This window comes from Choloepus didactylus, chromosome 10, assembly GCF_015220235.1.
Source record: "Choloepus didactylus isolate mChoDid1 chromosome 10, mChoDid1.pri, whole genome shotgun sequence".
Taxonomy (NCBI): Eukaryota; Metazoa; Chordata; class Mammalia; order Pilosa; family Megalonychidae; genus Choloepus; species Choloepus didactylus.
This window is the reverse complement of record NC_051316.1, coordinates 49,976,632-50,000,888: the sequence shown is the minus strand read 5'-3', so window position 1 is coordinate 50,000,888 and position 24,257 is coordinate 49,976,632. Positions and strand designations below refer to the sequence as shown.

The 24,257-nt window shown below is 42.6% G+C and overlaps 1 protein-coding gene across 6 annotated transcripts in view; it reads right to left on the bottom strand.

Annotated features, from left to right (window-relative positions):
- The window catches only part of SMARCA2 (SWI/SNF related, matrix associated, actin dependent regulator of chromatin, subfamily a, member 2), a 180,466-nt gene extending 156,583 nt beyond the window's left edge, over window positions 1–23,883 (bottom strand). For 2 of the 6 annotated variants that reach the window (XM_037798279.1, XM_037798284.1), the window contains exons 1-3: window positions 10,297–10,521; window positions 7,144–7,273; window positions 1,686–2,093 (exon numbers count right to left, since the gene is read on the bottom strand). In XM_037798279.1, coding sequence (XP_037654207.1) covers window positions 1,686–2,093; window positions 7,144–7,273; window positions 10,297–10,521 — 763 coding nt within the window. Of the gene's footprint in view, window positions 1–1,685; window positions 2,094–7,143; window positions 7,274–10,296; window positions 10,555–21,383; window positions 21,885–21,953; window positions 22,391–23,025; window positions 23,268–23,765 lie in introns of those variants that run through there. The other 4 variants (XM_037798281.1, XM_037798282.1, XM_037798283.1 and 1 more) reach the window with 4 other exon arrangements.
- Between the last annotated feature and the right edge of the window lie 374 nt (window positions 23,884–24,257).

Sequence of the window (24,257 nt, the reverse complement as noted above, 5' to 3'; positions counted from 1 at the left end):
CTATCCAGTCAGACTGCTGGGGTCTGAATCCCGACTTTCCAGACACTCGATGTGTGACATGTGCCAGGCACTTACGACTGAGAATGGTGCCCGAGGTAAGCTAGCGGGCACTCAGGAAGTATAAGCTATACACACACATACACATACTTTTTTCTTCTTTTATCTGCACTACCAAGACCTGGGGTTTTGTAGTTTTAAAACCTCTAAATATGGTGAGTATTCAAACTGCCATTTTCGGTATGGTTTTCTTGTATGACCTTTTCAGTCTCCCCTGCTTGGCGCTATACGATTCTCCACCTACCAAATGGCTGCATGGTAGCCACACAGAAATCTAGAAATGAAATTATGCTTTCTTGCTCTTTAAAAACACATTCTCAAGGATACTTTTGCAATTAACACATGAGTTTATCCTTAAGGTAGGGCAACTCTTGGAGCTTCCTCTACCAGAAAGAAACTCAAAAGGTAAAATATAATAAGAAATGATAAGCTGAGCTCTTTTCCATTAGCTAAGTGCCAAATGCTAGGAAATGTACCATATACCACACTGACAGTTTGCAATGCTGAGCAGGTCAGGGCTGCTCGAATAAGTAGGAATCATTCATAGCAGATGGTGTCAGTGTCAAGAAGGGATCCCATTCCCTGGAATTCAAAGGTCTCCTTAGAGGAGAACCATAAACTCTCTTGTCTCTCCAGTTCTTAATAAAACCTTCCCAAAGAAAACAAGATTCATGGAAGATAACTCTACAGCCCCTGGGACCTCTGAATTCTATCAGTGGCACCAAGCCAGACCATCAAAAGGCCATACCTTAGGACTGTATCATCTCAACCTCCTGCATGCTAGCAGAGCTTCAGATTTTATCCCACGGCACTATAAAGGATAGGCCAGGTGGAATGTGTTACTTTATTTATTATAAACAAATACTATTCATGGCTCTGTCAAGCAGTAACTCAATAATAATAAATAACAAAAAATAATCCCACAAGGGAAATCTACATTACACTCTTATAGTCTCATGCTAGGAAGGGCTCGGGGTCCTCTGTTAAACTGGTAAGCAACCTCCTTCCTGATGGCAAGGATGCAGTGCCTGACCCTGACTCCTTTTGGTTCTTCCAGGAAACTCAAGTCATCTTTGAAGCTCAACTACAGTAATGATGGCAGCTCTGTGGCCCCCACATTCCTGACTTCAATTTCTTCTTTCTACGTATTCCCTCACACTTCTGATTTTCTACTTTATAATTATTTTACTGCAGGTATGTTTCTTGTAAGCCTTCCCAAATGCTTTTTGCAACAAAAAACGGGCACGAACCAATAAATCAACATACACAAAACGGCTCTAGAAGAGCCAATTTGAGGAGTAAGTGTTGGAGATGGAGTGCACTGGGCTACAGATGTTCTTAACCGGGGGCCTGGGGATGGGCTTCCGAGAAACCCTGAACTGCTTGAAAGAGAACATAAAACCATGGCTGTTGGTGCTTTGTTCCTTGGTCCAGAGCTTGCCATGAGAGGAGACCAAGAACCTTGGGCAGCTAAGTGGAGCAACCGATATAGAAAAGGGAGCAAGGGAGGTGCAACCAAAGGCTGGGTCAGCCTGGGCTCACACCAACCCAGAGCTTCCCTGGAGTTAGCAGTCTTTCTTATCTGAGCTGGACCATCGCATTAGTCATGTGGCTGCTTGTTAACCTACCAGATAGTCTGTTGTAATTAACAAGGGCTGGCTGCTGCTGCTGCGGCGGCGGCTGCGGCTGCGGTTGTGGCTGCTGCGGCTGCTGTGGCTGTGGCTGCTGCGGCTGCTGCTGCTGCTGCATGCCAGGCAACGTCCTTTTCCCCTGGACCGCGAGCTGCAGTGTTTCGGGGAGGGGTTGGCCCCGGGCCAGCATTTTGTAGGCTAAAATCTGCGCTCGAAGCTGATGCAGCTGGACAGGACTGAAAGGTGAGGGCCCTCTGCTGGACTGGCTCATGGCCTGCGGATCCCCGGGGATGAGGGGCCCTGGCTGGCTGGGCGGCATCTGGGGAGGTGTTGGGCCTCCTCCAGACATGGGGCTGGAGACATGCTCTGGGGCTCCCAGCGGAGATGGATGCGGAGACATGTAACCTAAAAAAGAGCAACAAAGGAGATCACAGGCTGCCCCCGGTGACCTTGAAAGAGAGGCGTTCCTGATTACTTTGATAATTTTCTAGAACAGCACTATCTAGTTGAAATATAATGCGAACCACATGTAATTTTCAGTTTTCTAGTAGTTACATTAAAAAAGAGAAACAGGTAAAATTAATCTTAATAATATAGTTTATTAACTCAATAAATCTAAAATATTATCCTTTCAACATGTAAAAATCATTAATGAGATATTTTTCTTTGTCTCCCCCCATAGTAAGTCTTCAAAATCCAATATTTTCCACTTACAGCACATCTCAATTCAGAGTGGCCACACGGGACCTAGAAGGCAAACGGCTAGCGGTTGTTGTCCCCCTAAAGGAAAGGCATAAGGGGATACTACTTCACATTTAAAGTAACTCCTATCTAGAGGAAAAAACCTGAAGGAATCTAATATACCTCAGTGGGGAATGAAGAGTCTCTTATTGAGATACCAAATATCATTTTGTTTATTATCATGCATATTATGAATAATTCACATTTATTGGGGGCCTGACTGTTGCAGGCCCTGGGCAAGGTGCAGTGTACTTTCTCAGTCGAGTTTCCTCAGAAACGGAGCCTGAGATGAGCATCAGGGCAGGTAATTTATTTGGGAGAGGCAAGGACACTGGCAGGTGTGTGGGAAGGGAAGACAGCCAGTAAAGGGTACATTATGAAGCCAGCTACTGTAGTGGGAGACCAGACACTAATCCTAGGCAGAAACTCTGAGATGTGGGGTCATTGTCTGGGAGCACTGGTCTCCAAAGGCCTTGCCCTGTGTGGGTAAGGGGGGTCTAAGGGAATGTGGGTGGGGCGTACATTATGTCTTCGATCCTCACAACAATCCCAGAAGATCTGTATTGTTATTTCACTCTTTAAAACGAGGAAACTATAAAGCTCAGAAAGTAAGTGAGCTATCCAAGGGCACACAATTAAAGATAAGCAGCTCCAACATTCAAACCAAAGTCTGTCTGACTGCAATGTGTGTGTCCTTTCCAAGATCTAATATAAATCTGGTTATACAAAAAACAAGTTAAGGACTTAAAAGTTTTAATAATCTTCCAGAACTACTTATGATATACTATAAAGCTGAAAGCAATCTGTTTGGGTTTAAGAGATTTAACTAGGAAGTTACAGAACACTTTACTTCAGGAAGAAAAATCAAAATACACAGAAATGCTAAGGAATTTATTTCAGATGAAACTACATAGCCTGGCCAAAGAATTCCTAGAAAAACACATGACTGAGTGTTGGTGGAGGGAGATTCAAGATGAAGAGGGGAAATACAGAGGCCCTCAGCAATCCAAAAGGCTGCGCTGAACTCAAACAAGTACTGATAAATCAAGTCAAACTCCCCTAAAAAACATTTAAAACATAGTCATGAAGAAGTCTTTTCCCTTTAATAAACCTACTTGTGCCACGATTAACATAGAGGTCATCACACATGTGTTCCTTAGACATCGGGTCTAAGTTTGGACCTAAGTCAGGTTTGAGCTGAAACAGCTCTGTACATTTATGCTGAATCACAGCCTAATACCTGCCAACCACTCCAGAAGGGATTCCCTTCACCATTCACGGGACTGGAGAAAATAAAGGACACAGTTACTTTTATCTCAAATTGCAATTTGGAGAGGGACGCAAACTTAACATGATTCCCAAAGGCAAGCGTGAGTTTGTTCTATCAATTGGTGAGAAGTAGAACCCAATTCAGAGAATTCCTGCCCTGGAGAGAAATGGAAGAGCTGCTACGTCTCAACCCCCAAACCTCTGCTCCATAAAGGAGCACAAAAACCATGCAGTCATTTGGGGTCTAGCTGGTCATATAAACTAGCCAAGAAAATCCCCTCGAAATCAGCCTCCAAGAATAGCAGAAATTTACATCTCAGCAAGTTGTTATTCATAACAATAAACATTAGGGAATGTTAGCATTGTACACTTAACATCATCCTTAACATTCTTCCCTCTTGATGGGACTTATAATCATCCCTTAATTGTAATGCTGAGGCCAAATGGCAGCTTGGACCCTATGAAAGCACTTTCTTGACACCTTTCTGGCCAGCCCTGCATCCACCCCAGGGAGAAACGTTCCATCATATTTACATTTTCATAATAGAAAGAATATCATCAGGCTTAGCATAGCCATACGTCTCCTGCCTTCCATTCTCTATCTCCTAAGCTCCTCAGTCACAGCTCACCTACGATAAATCACAGGATGCCCATTGCGTGGACCAAATATTTTAATAATACAAGATCTATACAAAACAACATGACTAGCAATGAGTCTAAATTCAATTGCAAAACACTATTTACCAAAGCACTCTTTTAAACAATGAACCATGGGCCATGCAAAGTTAGGAAGGTGACACAGTTACATTAAGCACAATAATTCAAGTTTTGAAAAAAGAACTCGGTTGCCTAAAAATCAATATGAAAAATTTTTACCTCAAATTCAATAAAAAAAGAAACAAAGAGTGGAATAAAAATCATTTCCCAGAATTAATCAATATAACAAAATTTTGCCTCAAATTTGATAAGTAGAAACTGGGGGTGGAAAAAATTATTTCTCAGAATTTATAGGGGATGTTAATAGAATCATTCTGTCACAGTATGACATTAAAAATGTGACAGTCTCTCAGCTAAAAAGAGATTTTTTTTTTCCTACATGACTAGCATTCCATAAAACTTGAGGAAAAACAGAATCTAAATGATGAAACAACATAACATATTTTGGTAATTATCTTTAGTTGAGAACACCGAGTGAAAAAATTGCCTGAGAGTGAATACACATCTGTCTATAGGATGACAGTGTTGATCTGCGCTTTTTAAAATCTTGTTTGATATGCTCACTTAAAAGTGGTTAAAAGTGGCAGTTTTCCTTCCCTAGTCTTCAAGGGCCATTGTCTCCCCCGTTTCACCTTGCCTCAGAGAGAAGCAGCAACCTCTCTCCTTTTAAAAATCTTGAACATATAAGTGCCAATTTTATATGAATTTTCTCTTCACACACATACATACAAACATTAACTATAATATATCTGCCTTTGAAGGCTTTTTTTCCATCCAATGGACTAAAAATAAACAATGTTATTATCGGAACCATAGGTTACATGATTCAGTATTTATTAAAGGAAATGGTTTTGCTTCTCAACTAATGCCCCAAAATAACCTAACAGGTTGCTAGGTAGTAAAAGGTGGCAGCCTCCTGATCAATACCACACCTCTCTGTACCCGTGTGTTTATGGATGGATTCATACAATGGAGCTTTTAAAGATAAATACTCTTTACACAATCTAATTTTTTAAGTCATTATATAGAATGAGACTGCATTATACCAATACTGCTTTTTCAAAAATACACTTTTAAATAATTCATTCTATAGACAATGTACTTTGCTATTTAAAGAAAAATATTACATATGTTCATTCTGATTCCATTTAATACAGTTCTTTGCATGTCCAAGTAATTATAACTTACTGAAATTTTATAAAACATTAAAATATATTTTGAAATTATTGGCTTTTGAGTGAATAGACTCACTCTTCTATTCAATTGAATAAAATTGACTGAGTATCTATCCAGTCATGTACTAGACATTGTGGCAAGTGTTGGAAATCTGAAGATGAATAAGACATCATTCTTAAGCTGAAGAAGGGAGCCAAGCAATTAGAGAAGCTTTTAAAAATATCAAAGTAAAAGCCCTTTCCATTAGGATTCATGCCTTCCAATGTTTTGTTTGGGGGGTTTCCTAGGCCCCATTCCCAAAGATACTGCAATGCCACAGCTGGCATAAGGAGCAGATAGAGCAAGCACCTGTCTTTGAAAATCACTGACTTTAACTCGTCTACACCTCCAAGGTATTAAAAATGAGATTTACATTAGCTCTGTGAACACATCTGTTCCCTTAGAATTTAAATGATAAATCTGGGAAGTGTTATCTTAATCCATTCTTAACACTGAATGGGTCAAATTTCTTCTTTTTGTACTGCAAAAAATCCCAATGCTTGAGAATGTTTTTCTGAACTGTATCAAGATTCTATGAGCCGTCTGAAACATTTTTGCCTGCGTGATGCCAAAATTCATATCAAAGTCTGGGGTTCTTAAAAACCTGTCCAAATATTAGTGGAGAGGCACACCTTTGCTTCCATTACTTTAATGCCTATTTATATTGCATTGAAATCTTCACTGCCAAAAATCTCCCCTCAGGTGGATGTCTGATAATGGATGGAGAAAAATCTCACACATTCATTATATAGGAGTATATACAGACATACATAAACCATAATCCCTACATTAGAAGATCTACATATTAGTTTTAATCAGTGCTTGATTTACCCATGCCCTTCACATGTTGAAATGAACACACAATGATCTAAAACAGGTTATAGTATACTCAAAAGGCTTTCAGGTATCCTAACCTGCCTTCAACAGTGGACAAAGAGGCACAAAGGAGAAGAAAAATATCATATACCAATTTAGCCATCCATCAGCAATGGCAAGTGATTCCATTACCAGAAAAAAGCACCTTACATACAATGTACAAGCATGTATTTCGAGGGGCAAAGGCTGTCCTTCTTACCTTAACATCTATGCTGTGGTTGGGAGGCAAACCTGGGTTCTATTTCTGGTCCCGTCATGTATTAGATGTGTAAACGTAGGGAAATAAAGTAAATTCTCTGAGCTTTAGTTTCCCCATGTATAAAACTGGAGCAACATTAGTCCCCTTGAAAGTCATGATAAAGTGTGTAGATAGAGTACATACAGCACTTAGCAGAGTGCTTGGACACAAGGTGGTTCTTACTAGGGTTTTAAAAATAAAATTGCCCATCTATATCTCCAAAGTTGTGTTGGTGAAGATGAAGGGGGATAGAGCTCCATGGGGGGAAATAATCCTGCTGGATTGCTGGATTCAACCTTCCTTAGATACGTTCTTAGGAGGTAAGAATTAAAATAAGCAATAGTAAAGATGGGAAAACTAGGGTATGGAACCAAAATCCGACGTGCAGCAGACACAGACCTTGGCTGTGCTGATCCATTGGGCTCTGGGGAGGGCCCATTCCTGGGAGAGGCGGCCGCATGCCGGTTCCCTTCATGGACGCACAATGCAGGTCTTCTACAATCCCCTTGTCGTGCATACCGTCGACAGGCTGAAACATTGAAACGACATCCGTTAGACCCTTCTTTAAGGTACAGTATTTCTACCTGGAGCTTTAAGACCCTTCCCTAGAGTGTTCAAAGGTGAAGCATGATCACTTGTTCTCTGTACAATAGTCATACTTTTTGCATCTCCTAGGTAGGGGCACACACTCAAAAAGACTACACCAATAGGATAAGGCAGTCCACCCATAAGGCAGAGCGTAGGCTTTAGTTAAACAGTTGAATTTTTCGGTGTTGTGATGTCAAAACCCATGAATAAAATGAAGTCTTGTTCACAAGGTAGATAAATATAAGCTATTTTCCATACCCTTTTAAATATGTCTTGAAATCTGGTGTATGTTGAAGTTAGTCTGAAGTCTGAAGGAAGAGGACTTGAAACATCTGGGATGATCTATTTTTTCAATTTTTTTTTTTTTCACCAGAGGGGAAGGAACCATGGAAAGTTTAAAAGTTGAAACCAGAAGGTTCCATGGCAGTTGGGAAGACAGGAACAGACAGAGAAGGGCAGTGAATGGAGGAGAATATGGAAAGGGAAGGGGACTGGAACAGATAAAGCTATAACACAGAGGAAGGAAGACTGAAAAAGCTCAAAGGCATAATTTAAAAAGAAATAAGGAACACAGGAGCCAAAGCAGGATTTGAGGCCTAGCACATAACAGAGACACAATAAATAGTTATTGAACTGCTGTTAATCCAATCCAGAATTGGGCAACGGAGCATGTATTTGAAAGAGGAAAAGTCTATTCCTCCCCAAACTGGAATAGCAATTTTCAAAACAGCCTGAAAGGAATAGTTCCAGAAGTTTATAGAAACCAAATGACTTCAAGCAAGAAAGCATCAGTGTTTGCAGTTTTGGAGAAAAGAAAGTTAATTTCTGCAGAGTCAGAAGCATGTACTTGAAAAGAGGAAAAATGTACCATAAAGAGGATGTTCACAAGAAAAATGGAAAGAATCTGGCATAAAGAGTGTCACCAAGTCTGTTAGACAGTAATAACAGAGAGGAAATCAAAGCAGCACAGCAGATGTATTTAGGGCACTTGTTTATTTATTTCCAGAAATGTCAAAAAGCAAAAAGCTGACTCTCAGATGGAGAGGGAATAGAAAGACAAGGAATAAAGCTTCCTTAAAAAAGGATCTCAAAAAGGGAGAGCATCTGGTCAGCAGGTATGAGCTCTGAACACCCACCCATCTCTTCACACAGTGAGCCTTCTGAGGGGCTGAGGAGTAAGGAAAACCAGAGAGGCAAAAAATGCAAAATGTGTTGAACGAGAGCAAAACAAACCAAAATGAAACTCAAAAACGTAGCACTGACGGGGGTAGAGAGGAGAAAGCGTGGCAAAGATGCCAGGTAACAAAATACAAGGGATCAGAAGAGAAAATGATCAATAACACACAATCCAGTGCAAAAACATAACCACAGCCCCATCTCACTCACGTTTAATTTGAATGTTTAAATAATAATGGAGATTAGCTAAATATCCCCTTCAAATTTTATCCTTCATTTCGGAGGAGAGACATACTCGAACCATTCTGAAATTATTGACCCAATTGGGCTAAGGTTTACAAGTGACAGATCAGATCTAATATAGCACTCCCAAATTAATTTAATTTAAATGCAAGAAAATTTAATGACTTTGATATGTCAATATGTTCAATACTTCCTCTAAAAAATACGATATGATGTGGAAAGCAAGCACATCTTTTTCTCTAGATACTTGACAAGTGAAAAATAGATTTTAAAAAAAGCAAGAAGGGGGTTATTATAGGGATATCCATGTTATATTATTAAATGAAGAGAGAAAAAAGTTTCAGAGTAATTAACAGGAACAATATGACTTTTATGGTCAAAGAAAAGCAACAATAACAAAAAAAAAAAACAAAAAATCCTGCCTGTATATGCTACATAGGGACAATAGTTTTCTATTGAACAAAGAGAAGAGTAAGGTGTAAAAAGCAAGTGTAACAGGCTGTAGACAGTGGTTGGCTAGGGTGAAGCTAGGATTAACTGTTTCCTTTATTTATCTCAGTATTGTTTTACTTCTAATAAGCTCTGTTACCTTACCTTAAAATTGACCCAAAGTTCTACACAATTTGCAGGATCTGCTCTCCTGAGTGGTCATCTTTCTGTTTTAAGCCAGTACCCTCCACTGTTGCCCACCTGAGCCAAGAGGCATCCCCACCACCCCTTTCACCTGTGATGTCCAAGAGGGTGTAAAAGCTCTACTTGTCTCACAGCAAAGCCTTCAAATATGCAATGGCCTCATAGATTTTCTTTGGCTACTGCTAATTTTCAAAGCAAATGGTCAAAAGGCCATTCTCTCTTTGCATCTCCTACGAAGGCATAACAGCCAAACTGTACCGATAAGATCATCCCCACAGCAACAATGTGAGCTCATAAATAGTTATTATAACCTCAGTCCAGAAACAAAGAGTTGGGCCTGAGCAAGATCAGAGCCCTCTCCCAAAATCAGAATGAAACACAGAATTACAGCAAAGTACATTTTAAGAAATCCTTAGAAACTATTTTATTTCAATAAAGCCATTAATAAAATTATTCCATTAGGAAAAGACCCTTACTCCTTTTACCCTTCGGGTTCTAATTTTTTCATAAAATCTACATTTTCAGGGAAGAATAATTTTCAGTATGTTCATCAGTGAATGACAAACTATTTAACACACATAGTCGGAAAAAACAAGATTTATTCACTAATTTATTTACTCGCCAAGCCAAAATGCCTTCAACCTACAAATCACAGAATCTTCCTGTCAGAACTGCATATTCTATCTAGTATTTTAAAAAGTCATGGTCTGATCTTCCCAATTGATAAAACATCTGTAGCAATAAAGGTGCCTCAGAATACGTGTTTTTAATAATGTGCAAGATAAAGATAAGACAGAGATCTAACTTGATTCTCTTGTTAACAATAGCTAGAAAAGAAAAAATACATATATATTTACAACAGGAGGATTAGCCATCCACAGCTCTGGGATGATGTGGGGAGCAGGCTCCTACCTTGTGCATCGGGTGCATGCCTTCCTGTGGGAAGTCCGCAGACCCCAATGTTGGCATAGGGTGCGAAACACTTGGAGGTCCAGGACTTGGCCCCATCATGCTATGGACGGAACCTGGGGATGGCCCTGGTCCAGGGCTAGGTCCGAGAATTGGTCCTGGGGAGGGTCCAGGCCCTGGCGAAGGCCCTGGGTGGGGCATCGTGCCAGGGTCTGTGGGTGTGGACATCTACTGCTGTCTCTGCCCGTCAGTGCAGCAAAGCTAAGTTGGAAGGAAGAAAGAAAGAGATACTTTAAACATGATGTTAAGATCAGAATGAAGCCGTTGTTAGTATTTGACAGTGTCATTTTTGCAACAAACATGAAACAGAACTGCCCTGTCTCAGCCAGATGTTTGAGTGAATGTGATATATATCCGTATGATCTAGTTTTTATGAAGACCACTTGTTTAAAAAAAAAAACACAACACAAACTCCAAATGATTCCCCAGAAAGATATAAATCATCTAAGACACCAAAAGACTCACGAGAGAAACTCAAATTTAACACATAAGCAGAATTCTAAACACGTTTGAAATGTATTATTGAAGTCAGTGGATGCTCTCCATTTCCGTGGGCTGGGCACTTTGTGTCTTTAGCCCCCAAAAGCCATTCAAATAGAAAACCTCTAAAAGAGTAGCCAACCAAGACCCATTTTCTAAAGTAAATGGGCATCAAAACTTCACAAAGCATTCTCCATATAATTAAAAGGAAAACACACGCACACATACACAAACACAATTTCATGAATTAAGAAGGAAAGCCAAGTCCCAATCACAGAAAAAGCAGAGGCTATGAGAGTTAGAGAAATAGGGGGTCAAATACCCAAATATACAATTACTAGCTACGTTATTTAACTTTCTTCTTCTGAGATTTGAATGCAATGTGAAAAAACAGCCCTGTGCACAGCACAACACAATCCTACTTAGCATTATTTTCCTGAACCATCCCCACTGTTCTGGAAGTAATCAGAAGGGGCAGTTTCAGAGGAGGTCTTCCTGACAGCTAATTTATTGAAGCAGAGACCAGTTGGGCAGTTAAGGCGAGGGCTTCGTACCAGGCCTCTCTCTAGACAAGGTACTCAGGAGAAGTTGCCCATGGCTGCTGGATTGGGGCCCACAACAGACCAGGTGTGGAAATTGCAGTTCTCCAATTTCGGAAGAGCAATATTCCATCACCCATGCTCCCAGACTTCTTGGCATCTCCACTGGGGAACTGCCTCTCTGGGCAGGTATGACCGCACCTTGGAGGTGAGCCAAAACAAGTAAATTAGCTGTTTTCCGAATTCTGACAGAGATCAGTGATCTCAGTGAGATAGCCGAATACCACTCGCGACAGTAGCTGTTGGAAATTATGATGCTACCTTGGATACACACACCTGTACACACAGAAAGCAGAAAGTTTTCTGTTGTCAACCTCACAAAATACAGAATGAGACACCCTGACTGATTTGCTTACCTGTTGCTTAGAAATTCAGTGGAAGGGATGGAATTAGACTGTAGCAGCCTTGCCACCCAAAGTGAGGCTCTTTCCACAGTGAAATGAGAGATAAAAGGGGAAATCCAAAAAAACCACACTAGTTTCATTCTCAGCTACCTACTACCCCACCCACTGAATCTCTTAAATGTGAGGGCAATGAAGACAGGTCCTTGTCCTTCACCTCTCCTGTGTCCCCACCTCCAACAGAAGCCAGCAGGCAAGAGGTGCTCAAAAATTATCTTATGAATGAATGAACTGCAGACAAAATTTCAAGGGCAAACTATTAATAGAGTCAGTTATTTTTATAAATGAAAACTAGAATGTAATCAGTGCTTGAGGTGTGTTTGAGGAGTGCAGACAAGAATTTAGGCCATTTTGATAAATAAATTAGGTCTGAAACAGGAAGAAGTTAAAGGCTACTGTGGAGTGATTACAAGCAGGGTATCACTGAACCTGTTTTGCTGACACAAGGTGAGACTAAGAGAACTGAGTTCAAGTGGTTTCTAAAACAACAGGGGAGCTTCGAAGGGGAATTATAGCCTTGAATTCACTAGAGAGCTGAGTGTTATTATTTACTCTATGTGATTAACAAAGCAGGAGGAAGTATCCTTTTTTTTTTTTGTTTGCATTCCACCCCCTCACATAAACACACACATGTTCAGTCAGCATTTTAAATTTAGGGAGCTGACGTCAATTCAGGGGTACTAAAGTTATAATGTTCTTTCATGTGTATCAACAAACTAATACACCCCTTTATTTTTTAATGAATAAAAGGAAATTGCTTACTTCCTGTTATGGTGTACCTTGAAATCAGCTTCAATAGGTACTACTGTAATACACCACAAGTTTGAACAATGAAGATACAATTACTGTGCTTAAGTTACTCGGCCTGATATTTCTACTTCTAATGTTTTATATTTTAATAAAAATTATCCCATAATACTACTTCTTATATATATTGCCACTTCCATCTTGGAATCTTGTAGAATTTTGTAATTACTTGTATACAGTCCCATAAAAATGCTCCCCATTTTTTGTTAAAGGAAACTACTAAAAACTTTGTAAAAGGAAAAATCCTATTAGAAGGGAAATGGAAAATTATGGGCACATAAACGGAATGCTAATGCAGGAACATGTTATATAGAAACACTTTTAAATAAGAAGCGACCTTTCAGGTGTATGGCTTTAATAAATATGTATGGCTCAAAGAAAAAGCATAGTTTAACAAATGAGGACACTTGCCCCATGTGACACAACTAACAAATAGTAGGATCTGGACTATCATAAAATGAATGAAAAACTTGCTGGCTTCTCACTGAGAGTCCAGAGACCTGGGTTCTAGTCACAGGGCCACCACTAATTCTAGAGCCCTGGGTAAAATGTTTTTCTCTTGGGTATTGGCTTCCTCACCTAAAAAGGCTCAAAGGTCCCATCCACAACTTTGTGCCTGCTGCCCAGAGCATTTTATTCCTCCAAACCTGCACGTGATAAGACTCCATTAGTGAACTTCCCTGGTAAAATAAGGGCTGTCTAGGACACCCCCCCCACACACACACCCCTTGCTACATGTGATGGAGGAGCTCTCAAAGATGAGGCCCGTAATCCTGGCCTCTTCATCCTTCCTCTCCATTTCTGATGGCAACTTCATTTTACAGTATGAAGGAACTTGGAGGCATAAATTACAAATAGCTGTAAGTCTCCAGCAGAGGTGCATGTTACCACTAAGTTAGTATGGTGAAGGTTTAAGATCCAGTATTGGCCAACTCAACTTCTCCCTTACAAACCCGCTGGTATCCCTAGAAATCCTAACCCCTTTCTTTCTTCTCCAATGTTTGACAGTGGCTCTTCCAGACATAGGGGCAAGGCATTAATGAAATGATGGGGTGGGTGGTGATTGTGGTAGTGGGTATGATGGGGGAGGGGGAAGGAGATGACCCAAACCCAATAGGGTAATGGTGGGTCTGTCCACAAGATTCAAAATCTGTTTTTATTTTGTGTCAGAGGAAAAAGGGAGTTCCATTGTCACAGAAAAGAATGATCTGTTCCACAATTATGTGGCCAATATAATGAATAAAATGTGTGGGGGGGTACAGCAATCTCCTCCTCCAAGTGCACTGTGGATCTTCTATATTTTCACTTTACACCTCCCTCTATCTCAGACCAGGGCTCCCTGAGGGCCATAGCCAAGAATTTTTTTTTGCAGTACAGCCTGTCTTCATTTTGTCTTTACTTTCCTTCCTTTATAACTGGCAAGCGTGTGTGTTTAAAAAATAAAAGACCCGGGAGCTTCCTACACCCCAAACACCATAGCCATCCTCCCTCAGCCCAAATCTCCTTCCTCTCCCCTTAGCTAAAAAGCTCATGACAAACATCTGCATATTAAAAGGAGTTCAACTCCATGGAATTCAAGGGTCACCAGTTCAACCATGATGACCATGACAAAACTTATGCCTTACTGTCTTATTCCAATCAACTGAAATACCAAAGACCTCCACATCTGCAGTAATATTTAAACACACCTCTATGTGCTTCATAATATTTTGAGTGACCTGAATTGAGACATCTCGTCACATTCCCACTTAAATGATGAGGGCAGCAAGGCAGGAAGTGACAGCCTGGCTAGCCCAAAGTCACCATGTGACAGGAGAGAAACCACAGAAAGAACTTTTTATCTCTCGACTCCTGAGCTGCTACAGCAATCAGGCAAGGCCATCCACCAGTATGAGTGGTTTTCACTTGGCCCAGAGCAGTGCCGAGGAACAGAGGCTGGAGGACATGGAAACAGAGACAAAACGATGGGAGAGAGGTTTGGCAAAGACTAGGATTTGGCTGGGATAATTTATTAAGGGAGAGAAAAATAAAGAGAAACTCTAGAAAGTATATGAGATGAAGATATTGTCATGAACTGAAGAGGTCTGTGATGTTCAATCGAACCTCCGGAAGGCCCGTTTCATGTATCCATTCCCAATTATAGTGAGTACTGAGTAAGAGGTCTGAAGGGTGTACAAGATAACCAGACAGCTACCCCAGAACTCTTGAAGTCTGTTAGGGAAATAAGACCTATACATAAATAGCAACAAGAGAAAAAACCAAGATCCTGTAAGAAAAGAAGGGATATAGCTAAAGAGTCTGATGAAGTCACAGGGCGGAAGAGATTACTTTCAGCTTGGAAAGGTGGAGGAAGGAAGAGAGGAATTAGGGAAGGCTTAATGCAGAAGAGGGCATTTCAGCTAGCCCTGAAGTAAAAAAAAAAAAAGTTTCCTAGAAACTTTTGTTTTCTAATCATAGAAAGTTTGGAGAAGCACAACCTTGACTAGACAATACCTCTTAAATTACTCTTCACCAAATTTAATGAGGAAGCGGAGAGGAAATCTTGGCTCTTCACTGCTCACTTTACAAAAAGACTTTGAAGTACAGGTTAAAGTTGGAATATTAGAAATAAAAATTATGCCTGCTTCACATCTATAAGAATAATACAGTGTTTCTAAGGTGTTTTTTTTTGGCTGTTGCAGAAGAATTACAAGGCACAGGAAAGAGTTCTTTTTATGTCTGTCTGCTGATTCAGAATATCTCCTCCCCCTCACCCAAAGGCTTCTTGTTTATTTATTTATTTATTTTAATGTAGCTTTCTCTATAAATGAATTGATAATTCACTCACAAGAAGTAGCAACATCTCTAGAACTGGGACAGGAGCACTCTCACTCTCAGTGGGGGAGTGGGGAGTGGGTAAGGAGAGCAGCAGTGAAGATAAAGGAAATAAATCTAAAGTTTCTTTGTTAGAGGCCAAGGTTGTTGGGATAGGTGGAGAAACATTGCCGAGGCCCAGGCTGCTTCTTGGCCTGAGCCGTACAACTTAAAACACGGCACCACATGATTTGTGCCATGGATAAAAGTTGCTCTGAGCTTAAAGTTAATGTTGTAAGTCGCGGGATCAAAACTCTAGAAAAACACTCCCTCTGCATTCTCACACCTACTCCTAGCAGTTCACCATTCGTTTCAAAATCAAATATGTTTTTAAAAAGTCTTTCGATTAAAAATGTACTGTTAGTTGGGCTTCTGTGAACTCTTCATGTTTCAATCAAGGAAACAAATTAGGATGGGAGCTGTTGCCCTCACTTTAAATAAACTGCCTTGGGAACTGTCCTTGCCTGGATCAGGCCTGGCAAAGGCTCTGAGGCAGCTCTGTGCACAACAGAAGATAACCACAAACTCTGTAGGGGCTAATTAGTCCCCCATGATCCCCCGGCACTACCTCAACAGGATTCTGGCTCTTAATATGATCACCCCTGTAGATACCACGGGTTACTTTCTCAGAAGATCCACCTGTGAGGCAATATGATTATCTCGCTAGTGATGCCTACAATGCCTCCACAAGGAAAAATTGTTTTAAAACAGGCTAGATGCCCCTCAAGAAAGTAGCACTTCAGCAAAGCATCCCTCTAACCCACCATATCCATTGGTAAATAAAAAGATAATCATGGGTAACTATTACTTCTAAGATTCATTAAACCCAAACTCCTAGGCAACTGGCCAAGACAAAACCAAACCAAACCAAACCAAACCAACAAACAAAAAAGCTTAATCTCAAAGCGTAATATCCTGAAATGTAATATCTCGTGTATATTTATAGATAGGCCTGTGCCTTCTCTTAAACTCAGTTAGGCCCCTTTGCTAGGCAACCTCATTTTGGATGCTGATAAGAATGGATGAAAGTCACTTCTTTCTGCTAAGATGACTTTATTTAGACATTATCAATGTAAGAGTCTGAAATACATCCTTTAAAACTAATCTGGTATCTGGTTGAGTTGGCACACTTTTACTTAGTAACTTCTATCATATGAACCAAAGTTGATGCACAAGTTTTGATATGCCCCATTTTGACATGCTCCACTTGTCCCAACTTTCATAGTAGCAACAGAAATTCAAGAACAAACACTTCAAGTTTAAATGCAATTAAAATGGATAATGGCCACTTACAATGCTAATGTGCCTTTATTTTTTATCATCATATAGTTCATTTAACCTCCTTGAGTTTCAAGTTCCTCATCTACAAAATAGATATAACAATGCTAGCCACAACCTCAATTTTGATATGAATCAAATAAAATATTAGATAAGAAGACACTTTGTAGCCATAGTACACAAATGTATATTACGGCCAGGAGCCTTCTATGGGCTTCCATTCCCACCCACCACTGGAACCCTAAAGCTGCCAAATGACTCTTTCTAAAATACTGCTTTACTCATGAATTCCCTTTCTCAAAACTTTTGAGAGACAAGCCTCCAATACACGTCGGATAAAATATTCATGCTTTAGCCCAGAAGAGAAGTCTTTCTACAATCTCCAATATCATCCTTCTGGATATTCTCCCCAACTGATTCCTCTTGTCCCAGGCAATCCAGTGAAATCTGTACAGTGCTCTTCACACAGCTTCTTCAGGCTCGTTTGCTATGATCTCAGGGCTTCTGATCTGGTATGATCACTCCCCTACCCCTGTCTTCCTCCTACCCCAACACCACCCCATTCAAAGACTACGCCATCTACCCAAGAGCTCACTCTCATGTCTGTCTGTATCACATGGCCTGTACGGTTTACTCTTTGCTATTCATATGCTTAAATATTCAGGTATATTCTTTAAAACACATAAATTTTCAATTACAGATCATCTGATTTTTTTTTTTTACAGAATTCTGGACTTTGCTTACTAGCATTTCAGTACATATAAGAATATAGCACAGCAGCAAACTACAAAATAATTGCAAATATTTGCAAAGCTACTAAGTGCCCAGTTAAATACAGTACAGGGAGAAGATGGGAGAGGGCTCCCCTTCGGACATTCCATTTAAAACGTGATGACTTCTTGCCCCAATGGGATGGTGGAAACTGAAATACACCATATCACACAGGTAAAGAAATCCATAAACATTCTAAACAAGAAAAAGACAATTAAAACACAAACTGGTAAAAAAAAAAAAAAAAATTCTCTTGGACTACTCTTAACCTGTAAACCAATATATTCCCTCGATTTCTATTTTTAAGGAATTTTAATGCCCAAATTCTGAATTCAGTTTAACAACAACAACAAAAAAGCAGGGTGGGGGTGTAATTACATTCAACATTTTAAAAACTTTGTTTATTTGAACTTCTGTAGATTCCAGTCATCAATTTACACAAGGGCCAGCCCATACTTCAACTAGCTCAGTTTCTAAAAAGTTTCTAAAACATCAGTGCTTTCAACTGTAGATCATATATTGGTGTGTGACTGATACTTAAATTGATGCTTTTATATTACAAGTAAAAACACAATAGAATGTTGCAGTATTTTTAAATGTTTTAAATCATACAGGCATACAGCCTGATTATAATTGTCTGAAAGTCTTGAAAGTCTTATATATCTAATAAAACAACAACATTCACAGTAGGCCTTAATGACAAATTAATGTATCAGAAATCCAGAAATCCAGAAAGGGACAATTATTTCAACATTTAAGGCAAAAATCCTGTATTCCATATCTAAAGCATCATTCCAAATTAGTGAATTAATGAAGTGTTTAGCTCCAATATCAAAAGACCCCACTAGAGCTCCTGAATTTCACCAGCACTTTTTTTTTTTTTTTTGGCTGTTGAAGTGCAATCATTCAAATATCATACCGTATTTTAAATGTTTTTATTACTGAAAAGTTCTATTTAATATATCTTGAACACTTTCAAGGAAAAGTGCTATATTAATACAAGAAATAATAAAGTAAGAATAAACAGAAAGCTTTAAAGTTTTCTAAACCCAGGTTGTTGCAAGAGCCTACTGAACTTGGTGATAAATATCTTTAGGCAAGTAAATATGCTATCCTTCTTATTGACTGGCAGTACTAAGTTTTATTCTCGCATATTCCAAGGTAAACATAAAGTCACAACTTTCTACATAGAAAAATAAACATCCCAGGCCTTACTAAATACTCTTCCACATAATTTACCACCACCTGTATTTTTCATTCCCAGCTGTGTATGGAAAGAGCCACGACTTAATTAACTGGCTAAAGATTAAAATTCTATAATACAAACTCTTCCAAAATTTGGCATCTCCTATAGTCAAAAACAATCTAAGTAACACATACAACAAAAGCAATGATTTACAAAATAATGCTTTTACATACAAAATAATAATAATGGAAAAGTTAGAGGTAGCTCCCAAGTGTGGCTTTTCACATAGGGAAATTTTGTCATCTGTTCATCATAAATGCTGCAGAAAAGCAGTATGACTCGTGTATAGAAAGGTTTCTAAGGCCACTCACATTAACCAACTATTTGTCCATGACCTTTGCTTACAATCATCTTGATCAGAAAGTGAGAATCCAAACTGCTGTGGTTAAATAAGGGTTCTCATTTGGTAGTGCTGGGAAACACTTCTTAACATTATATTTGTGATAATTCAGTCTTTCTCATGGCAGCATGTCAAGATGTCAAAAATAGTGATTTATTATTTCTCTGGAGTGTCAAAAAGCTGCTGCCCTAGGAGAGCTTGACAAACAAAGGCCTTGTTTATAAAGGAAGACTTCTAAAGAGAAAACAAAACAAAACAAAACAAAACATGAAAACACTGGATAACAGGGCCACTTTTATAATTTATGAAAGTTTGCCCTTTTATGATCTTGTGCCAATACATAAGGTCTTTAAAATTAAATCTCAAAACATTACAGAAATATGAGGGGTATCTCAATTATCTCTTGGAAGAGAACAAGATGTACTATACTGGCCCATAGAATAACTTAACTTTAAAAAGTTTTAAATAATTATCTGCAAAAGTGTTACTTTCTAGTTATACTGTCAGGAATATTTTAAACAGAATTCAAGCATTAACAATACACTGCAAGCTGAGTGTATTTTTTTTTTTCCAATTCCAAGCCTCAGGTGTTGGTCAAAGCACTTTTCAAGAAACTTGACAAGAAATGCTCAGAAACCACTTTAAAAACGAACAAGAGAAAAGATCTAAGGCTGCTTTGAACATACTCTTGCGGTGAATATTTTCTGTGAAACACCACAGTGCAGCTAGTTCTGATGCAGGGATGGAACTCACAAGAGAAAGGCTTCATTGAAGAAAGCACTGCTTAACCTCTGCCAATTCTTCAAGGGTTTTGAGACCCTAAATTCCTAATTTATTTTAATTAATTTATTTTTTTTTTTTACCAATATGGTACCTCTCTTTAATGCCCCCAGCAAGGGAGATGGACCTCTGATCTACAACAAGGTAGAGTATTTTCCGTCTACTTCAATAAATATCTTTTGGACCTACTAGGTTGTCAGGGAGCTTTAATAAAAAAAAAAAAAAAAAGGCCAGGAGAATAAAAGGGCAATTAGATTCCTAAAAGAGAAAGTGTGTCTCGATTTGCATAACAATGCACCAACACAGATTCAAACCTGCCACACCCCTTAACTCTTCGCAGTGTGCTAGAAGTAGCCTGGAAGCAATATTAACAAGCAAGCCTCGGGTAATGCTCCACCCCCGCCCACCACCCCGTCACCCCCTTTCCCCGCCCCCAAATACCTGTTAGGGAAAAAAATCTGAAAACATTAAGTATATACACACATATAACATCGGGCATTGCTTTTATTTTGATAGGGCTGTCAGGGGTCTCTGAATCTTAGATGGTTGAAGAAACATTTTCTTCTACTCGAGAAGCAGGCAACAATCCTGTCCACACAAGCAAGGCGCACAACCAGGCGTTAAAAAAAACGTCCTTTGAAATGGAAGTTTAAAATTTAACCCTGCTATAGTTCACACATAGACGTTAAGAACCACTCAATGCAACAAACAAGAAACGTGTATCTTCAGTGTCTTCCTTATGCTCTTACATGTTCGGTGAGTGTTTAGGAACACACATTTCCATATGTCTCCATAATGACCAGAAGACAGTGATGACACCGCTTCAGAAAATACTAACTCGGGCCGCTTGTTTTTTTTCAAAAGCACTAACCTTCGTCAAGCTAGGGAAGGAAGGGGAAAGAAGACGACAACCCTACAAAACTCTCCCAAAAGTTATATAAACAAAGGAGGGGAGAAATCCAGCATGGGCTTTGCACCCATGTGCTACTAAAATTACATAACACACGGTGCAGCTATTAAATAAGGAATGGATTCTGAGGAACACCCCCACTCCCTCGACTCCCTCGCCTTCCTCCTTCCCTTAAAAAAATTCAAACGCCTGGCCAGACCAACTGGACGACTTTGCATATTTATGTTATTGCTGGAACAAATCCTGCGACAGTCTGAGGCACATTTAGGCCCGAAGTTTGAAGGTGTAACAGCCCCAGGGCGCAGCGACTCACACTCTCCGGATCCGAAGGAGAAAGGTCTGACAAGCGACAGCAGCCAGCAAGGCCTTCTTTTTCCTCCTCCACGGTGCCTCCCGCTGTAAAGTTTTCCATGCAATCGATGGGAGGACAAGGAGCCAGTTTTCCCCGCCTGCCTGACTTTGCAGGCAGGAAAGGCGAGCCGGGAGACCAAAGGGGGCCGGCAGGGAAAGAGCTGGAAAGCTCCGCACAACGCGGGCGGCGACAGTGGCGGCGCAGGCTGCTTACCTGGGGGACGCGGAACAAAAAGCGGCACTGGACTCCGAGAGCCTGCAGGGTCGGCACGGTCCACGGCCGGGAACTGGTCTCTCCGCCAGAGCTCTAGGCCCGCGCCGGAGCCCGGGGCCCGGCTCCCGCCGCCGCTTCCTTCCTCGCGCGCGTCATGTCACGGCGATCAAACATGTCTGTGTGCGCTTTGCTGCTGTGACTTCCTGATTCTCCGCCGCTCGCGCGCACACACACACTCACATCCACACGAGCACGCCACCCTCACCAGCTCCCGCCACCAAACCTCGTCTTTTCCTCCCCGAGCTCCCCCGGAGGGCGCAGGCGGGAGCGGCTGCCCGCGCGGCGACTCCCGACGCACTCGCTCCGACGCGCACAACACACATTCACACTCACGCGCAGGCACCCTCGCGCTGGCCCCGAGGGCGCCTAGACGCAAGCTGCTGGCGCTCGCCGCCCCCTCCCATCCCTCCACCGTAGTTAGCCTCCCTGCCAAACTTTTTTTTCCTGCCTGATCCACGTCCAACTTCCCTCCACCCCCTGCCTCCCACCCCTAAGCAGCCCGGCGCTCACCACCATCCGCCGCAAACTGCGACTGTATAAAAATAATAGCAATCCAGGCAGCGGAGGCGGGGGCAAGCGCGCAGACACTGGCAGTAGGCGATTTCCCCGCGTGTACCGGAAACCGGTGCGAGTGCCCAGGCCAGGGTGCTGGGTGTCCCGGAGCCCGCACTGCTGCGCCCCACCCCACAAGGTGCAACTGCGTCCAGGATGTGAGGCCTGGTGCAGGGCACCAGGACACCGGGCTCGGAGTGTGCTCTGCGATGGGAGGGCGCCAAGGGGCTGGCGCGCCGGACCGGTTATTTGGGGAAGTGCATAGCGACACCTTTGCAGATGGCATGGCAGTATTTGAAACACAAACGGGAGGAGGGAAGGCGGGCGGGTGGAGGGGGGGAGAGCTGAGTAAGGGGTAAACCAGGTTGGGATAGGAATAAAGCAAACTCGAAAGCAGGGAGCGAGAAGGAAGGGATTCTTGTCAGCATTGGGAGCAAGCTCCCACCCCATCTCCCCGCCTCCCGCTCTCGCCACCCCCCCCATCCTCCCCCTGCAGCCCTCCCCCTTAGCCGGCGAACATCACGGCCGCTGCCGGGGTGCGCGCGAGTCCTGTTTGTGACAGTCAGGCAGAGAGGATTATCCGGATCATGGCCTCCTCGGCCCGCAGCCGCCTTGGCTCTCCTGGGCCCCTGCGCGCCCCTAGCACCCGAACGATCACGGCGACCCACGCCCGCTACCCACCAAGCTCTAGCCAAGGGAAGAAGCGAAGCAAAAGAAAACAAACCCGGGGAGAGGGAGGGAGGGTAGTGTAACTGAACCTGACGGGCACCTCCGTCCTCCTTCTTCGGGCCTCCTCTCTCCCTCCCAGCGGTGCGGCCCGGGCCGGACACCTAGAACTTCACCACCCAAGCCTGCACTGCCGCCAGATACCAGGGGCAGCGACGTCCGCAGCAACCCGGGCGCAGCCTCCCCTTTCCCCTCGGCCCCTGGAGCTGCTTTGCCCAAAGGCCTGCTGCCTACGGGCCAGCGGCCCCGTCCCCGCCCGAGGGAACGCGGAAAGTGGAGGTGACACCTCCGATCCGGTGCTCACCAGCTCCGCGGCTGTAGCTGCCGCTTTCTCAGCGCGCCAGCCCCGGTTTCTCCCGCCGCGATCCGCTCGCGTCTCTGCAGCCAGAGCCCTTTAAACAAGTACCCGGGAGCGGTGGCAGCCGCGTCCGCTGGCGCCCCGCCGTCAGCCCGGACTCTTCGCCCTCCTCTCCGGCTCCGCTTCCAACTCTTCCGGGGAGGATTGCTCGGGATGAACTGTCGCATTTCCATCCTCCTCTCCCCGCCCCCAAACCTCACCCCCGCTTTTAAGGGGATGGGGGAATTGCAACCTTGCCGAGTGTGTGTGTGTGTGTGTGTGTGTGTGTGTGTGTGTGTGTGTGTGTTGCAACCTTAAGTTGGCAGCGCATCGCTGACTGCCTACCCAGGGTCAAGGCTGTGGTTTTTTGGTTTTTCCCCCTTGCTCCCTCTAAGTAGTAATTATTACTGTTATTATTAGAACAGCAAGGTTCAGTTGAAACTTTCTCGTTTCTTCCACAGCCGCCCGGCGGCTGTCGTTAGAGCATTCCACCTGAGGCCCGCGGGGAGGAGGCGGGCTTTTTTGTTGTGGCTGTTGGCCCGCCTGTTTGTTTTGGTCTCCGTGCATGCACAATAAATAATAATTAGGATAATAATGAATAATCCCCGGCGAAGGCGGCGCGGTGCTGGAGGGGGTTTGCGCGGCGGCTGCAGTGGGCAGACCCGAGGGAGGGGAAAGAGGAGAACGGAGTTGTAAGTTATATTTACCTTGCTCGCGAAGAGTGTTCTGGCTGAATCTCTTCCCTCTCTGAGTCACCCAGAGTACAGAAACAGAAGGAGAGAGGACTAGATTATGAATATGACTTCATTGATGACAGCCATCCCCTCCTCTTCCTAAACTCGGGCTCCGCCCCGCGTCCCACCCTCGTTGCCTCAACGGGCGCCGGAAGACGCGCCGCAGTTGGCCCTGAGAGCCGCTCCTCCCTGCCCGCGCGGGCGCGGGTTGGCGGGAAACGCCTGTCACTCGCCGGGCTCAGCGACTCCGGGAGCGCTGAGGGAGGAGGGGGTGGTGTGCAAGAATGTGGAACGAGACAGCTCTACTGTACTGGATCCGTGTGTGTCTGCAAAGCGCCGGCTCTCGGGCTGTGTTTTTGCCTGGGGCAGATAAACGGCGCAGGACGCAGAAAGCCCCGAGCCCTGATGGAGTTGGGCGTCTGTCATTCCTTCCGTGGCAGTCCTCTTTCCGAGGCGCTGCGGGCC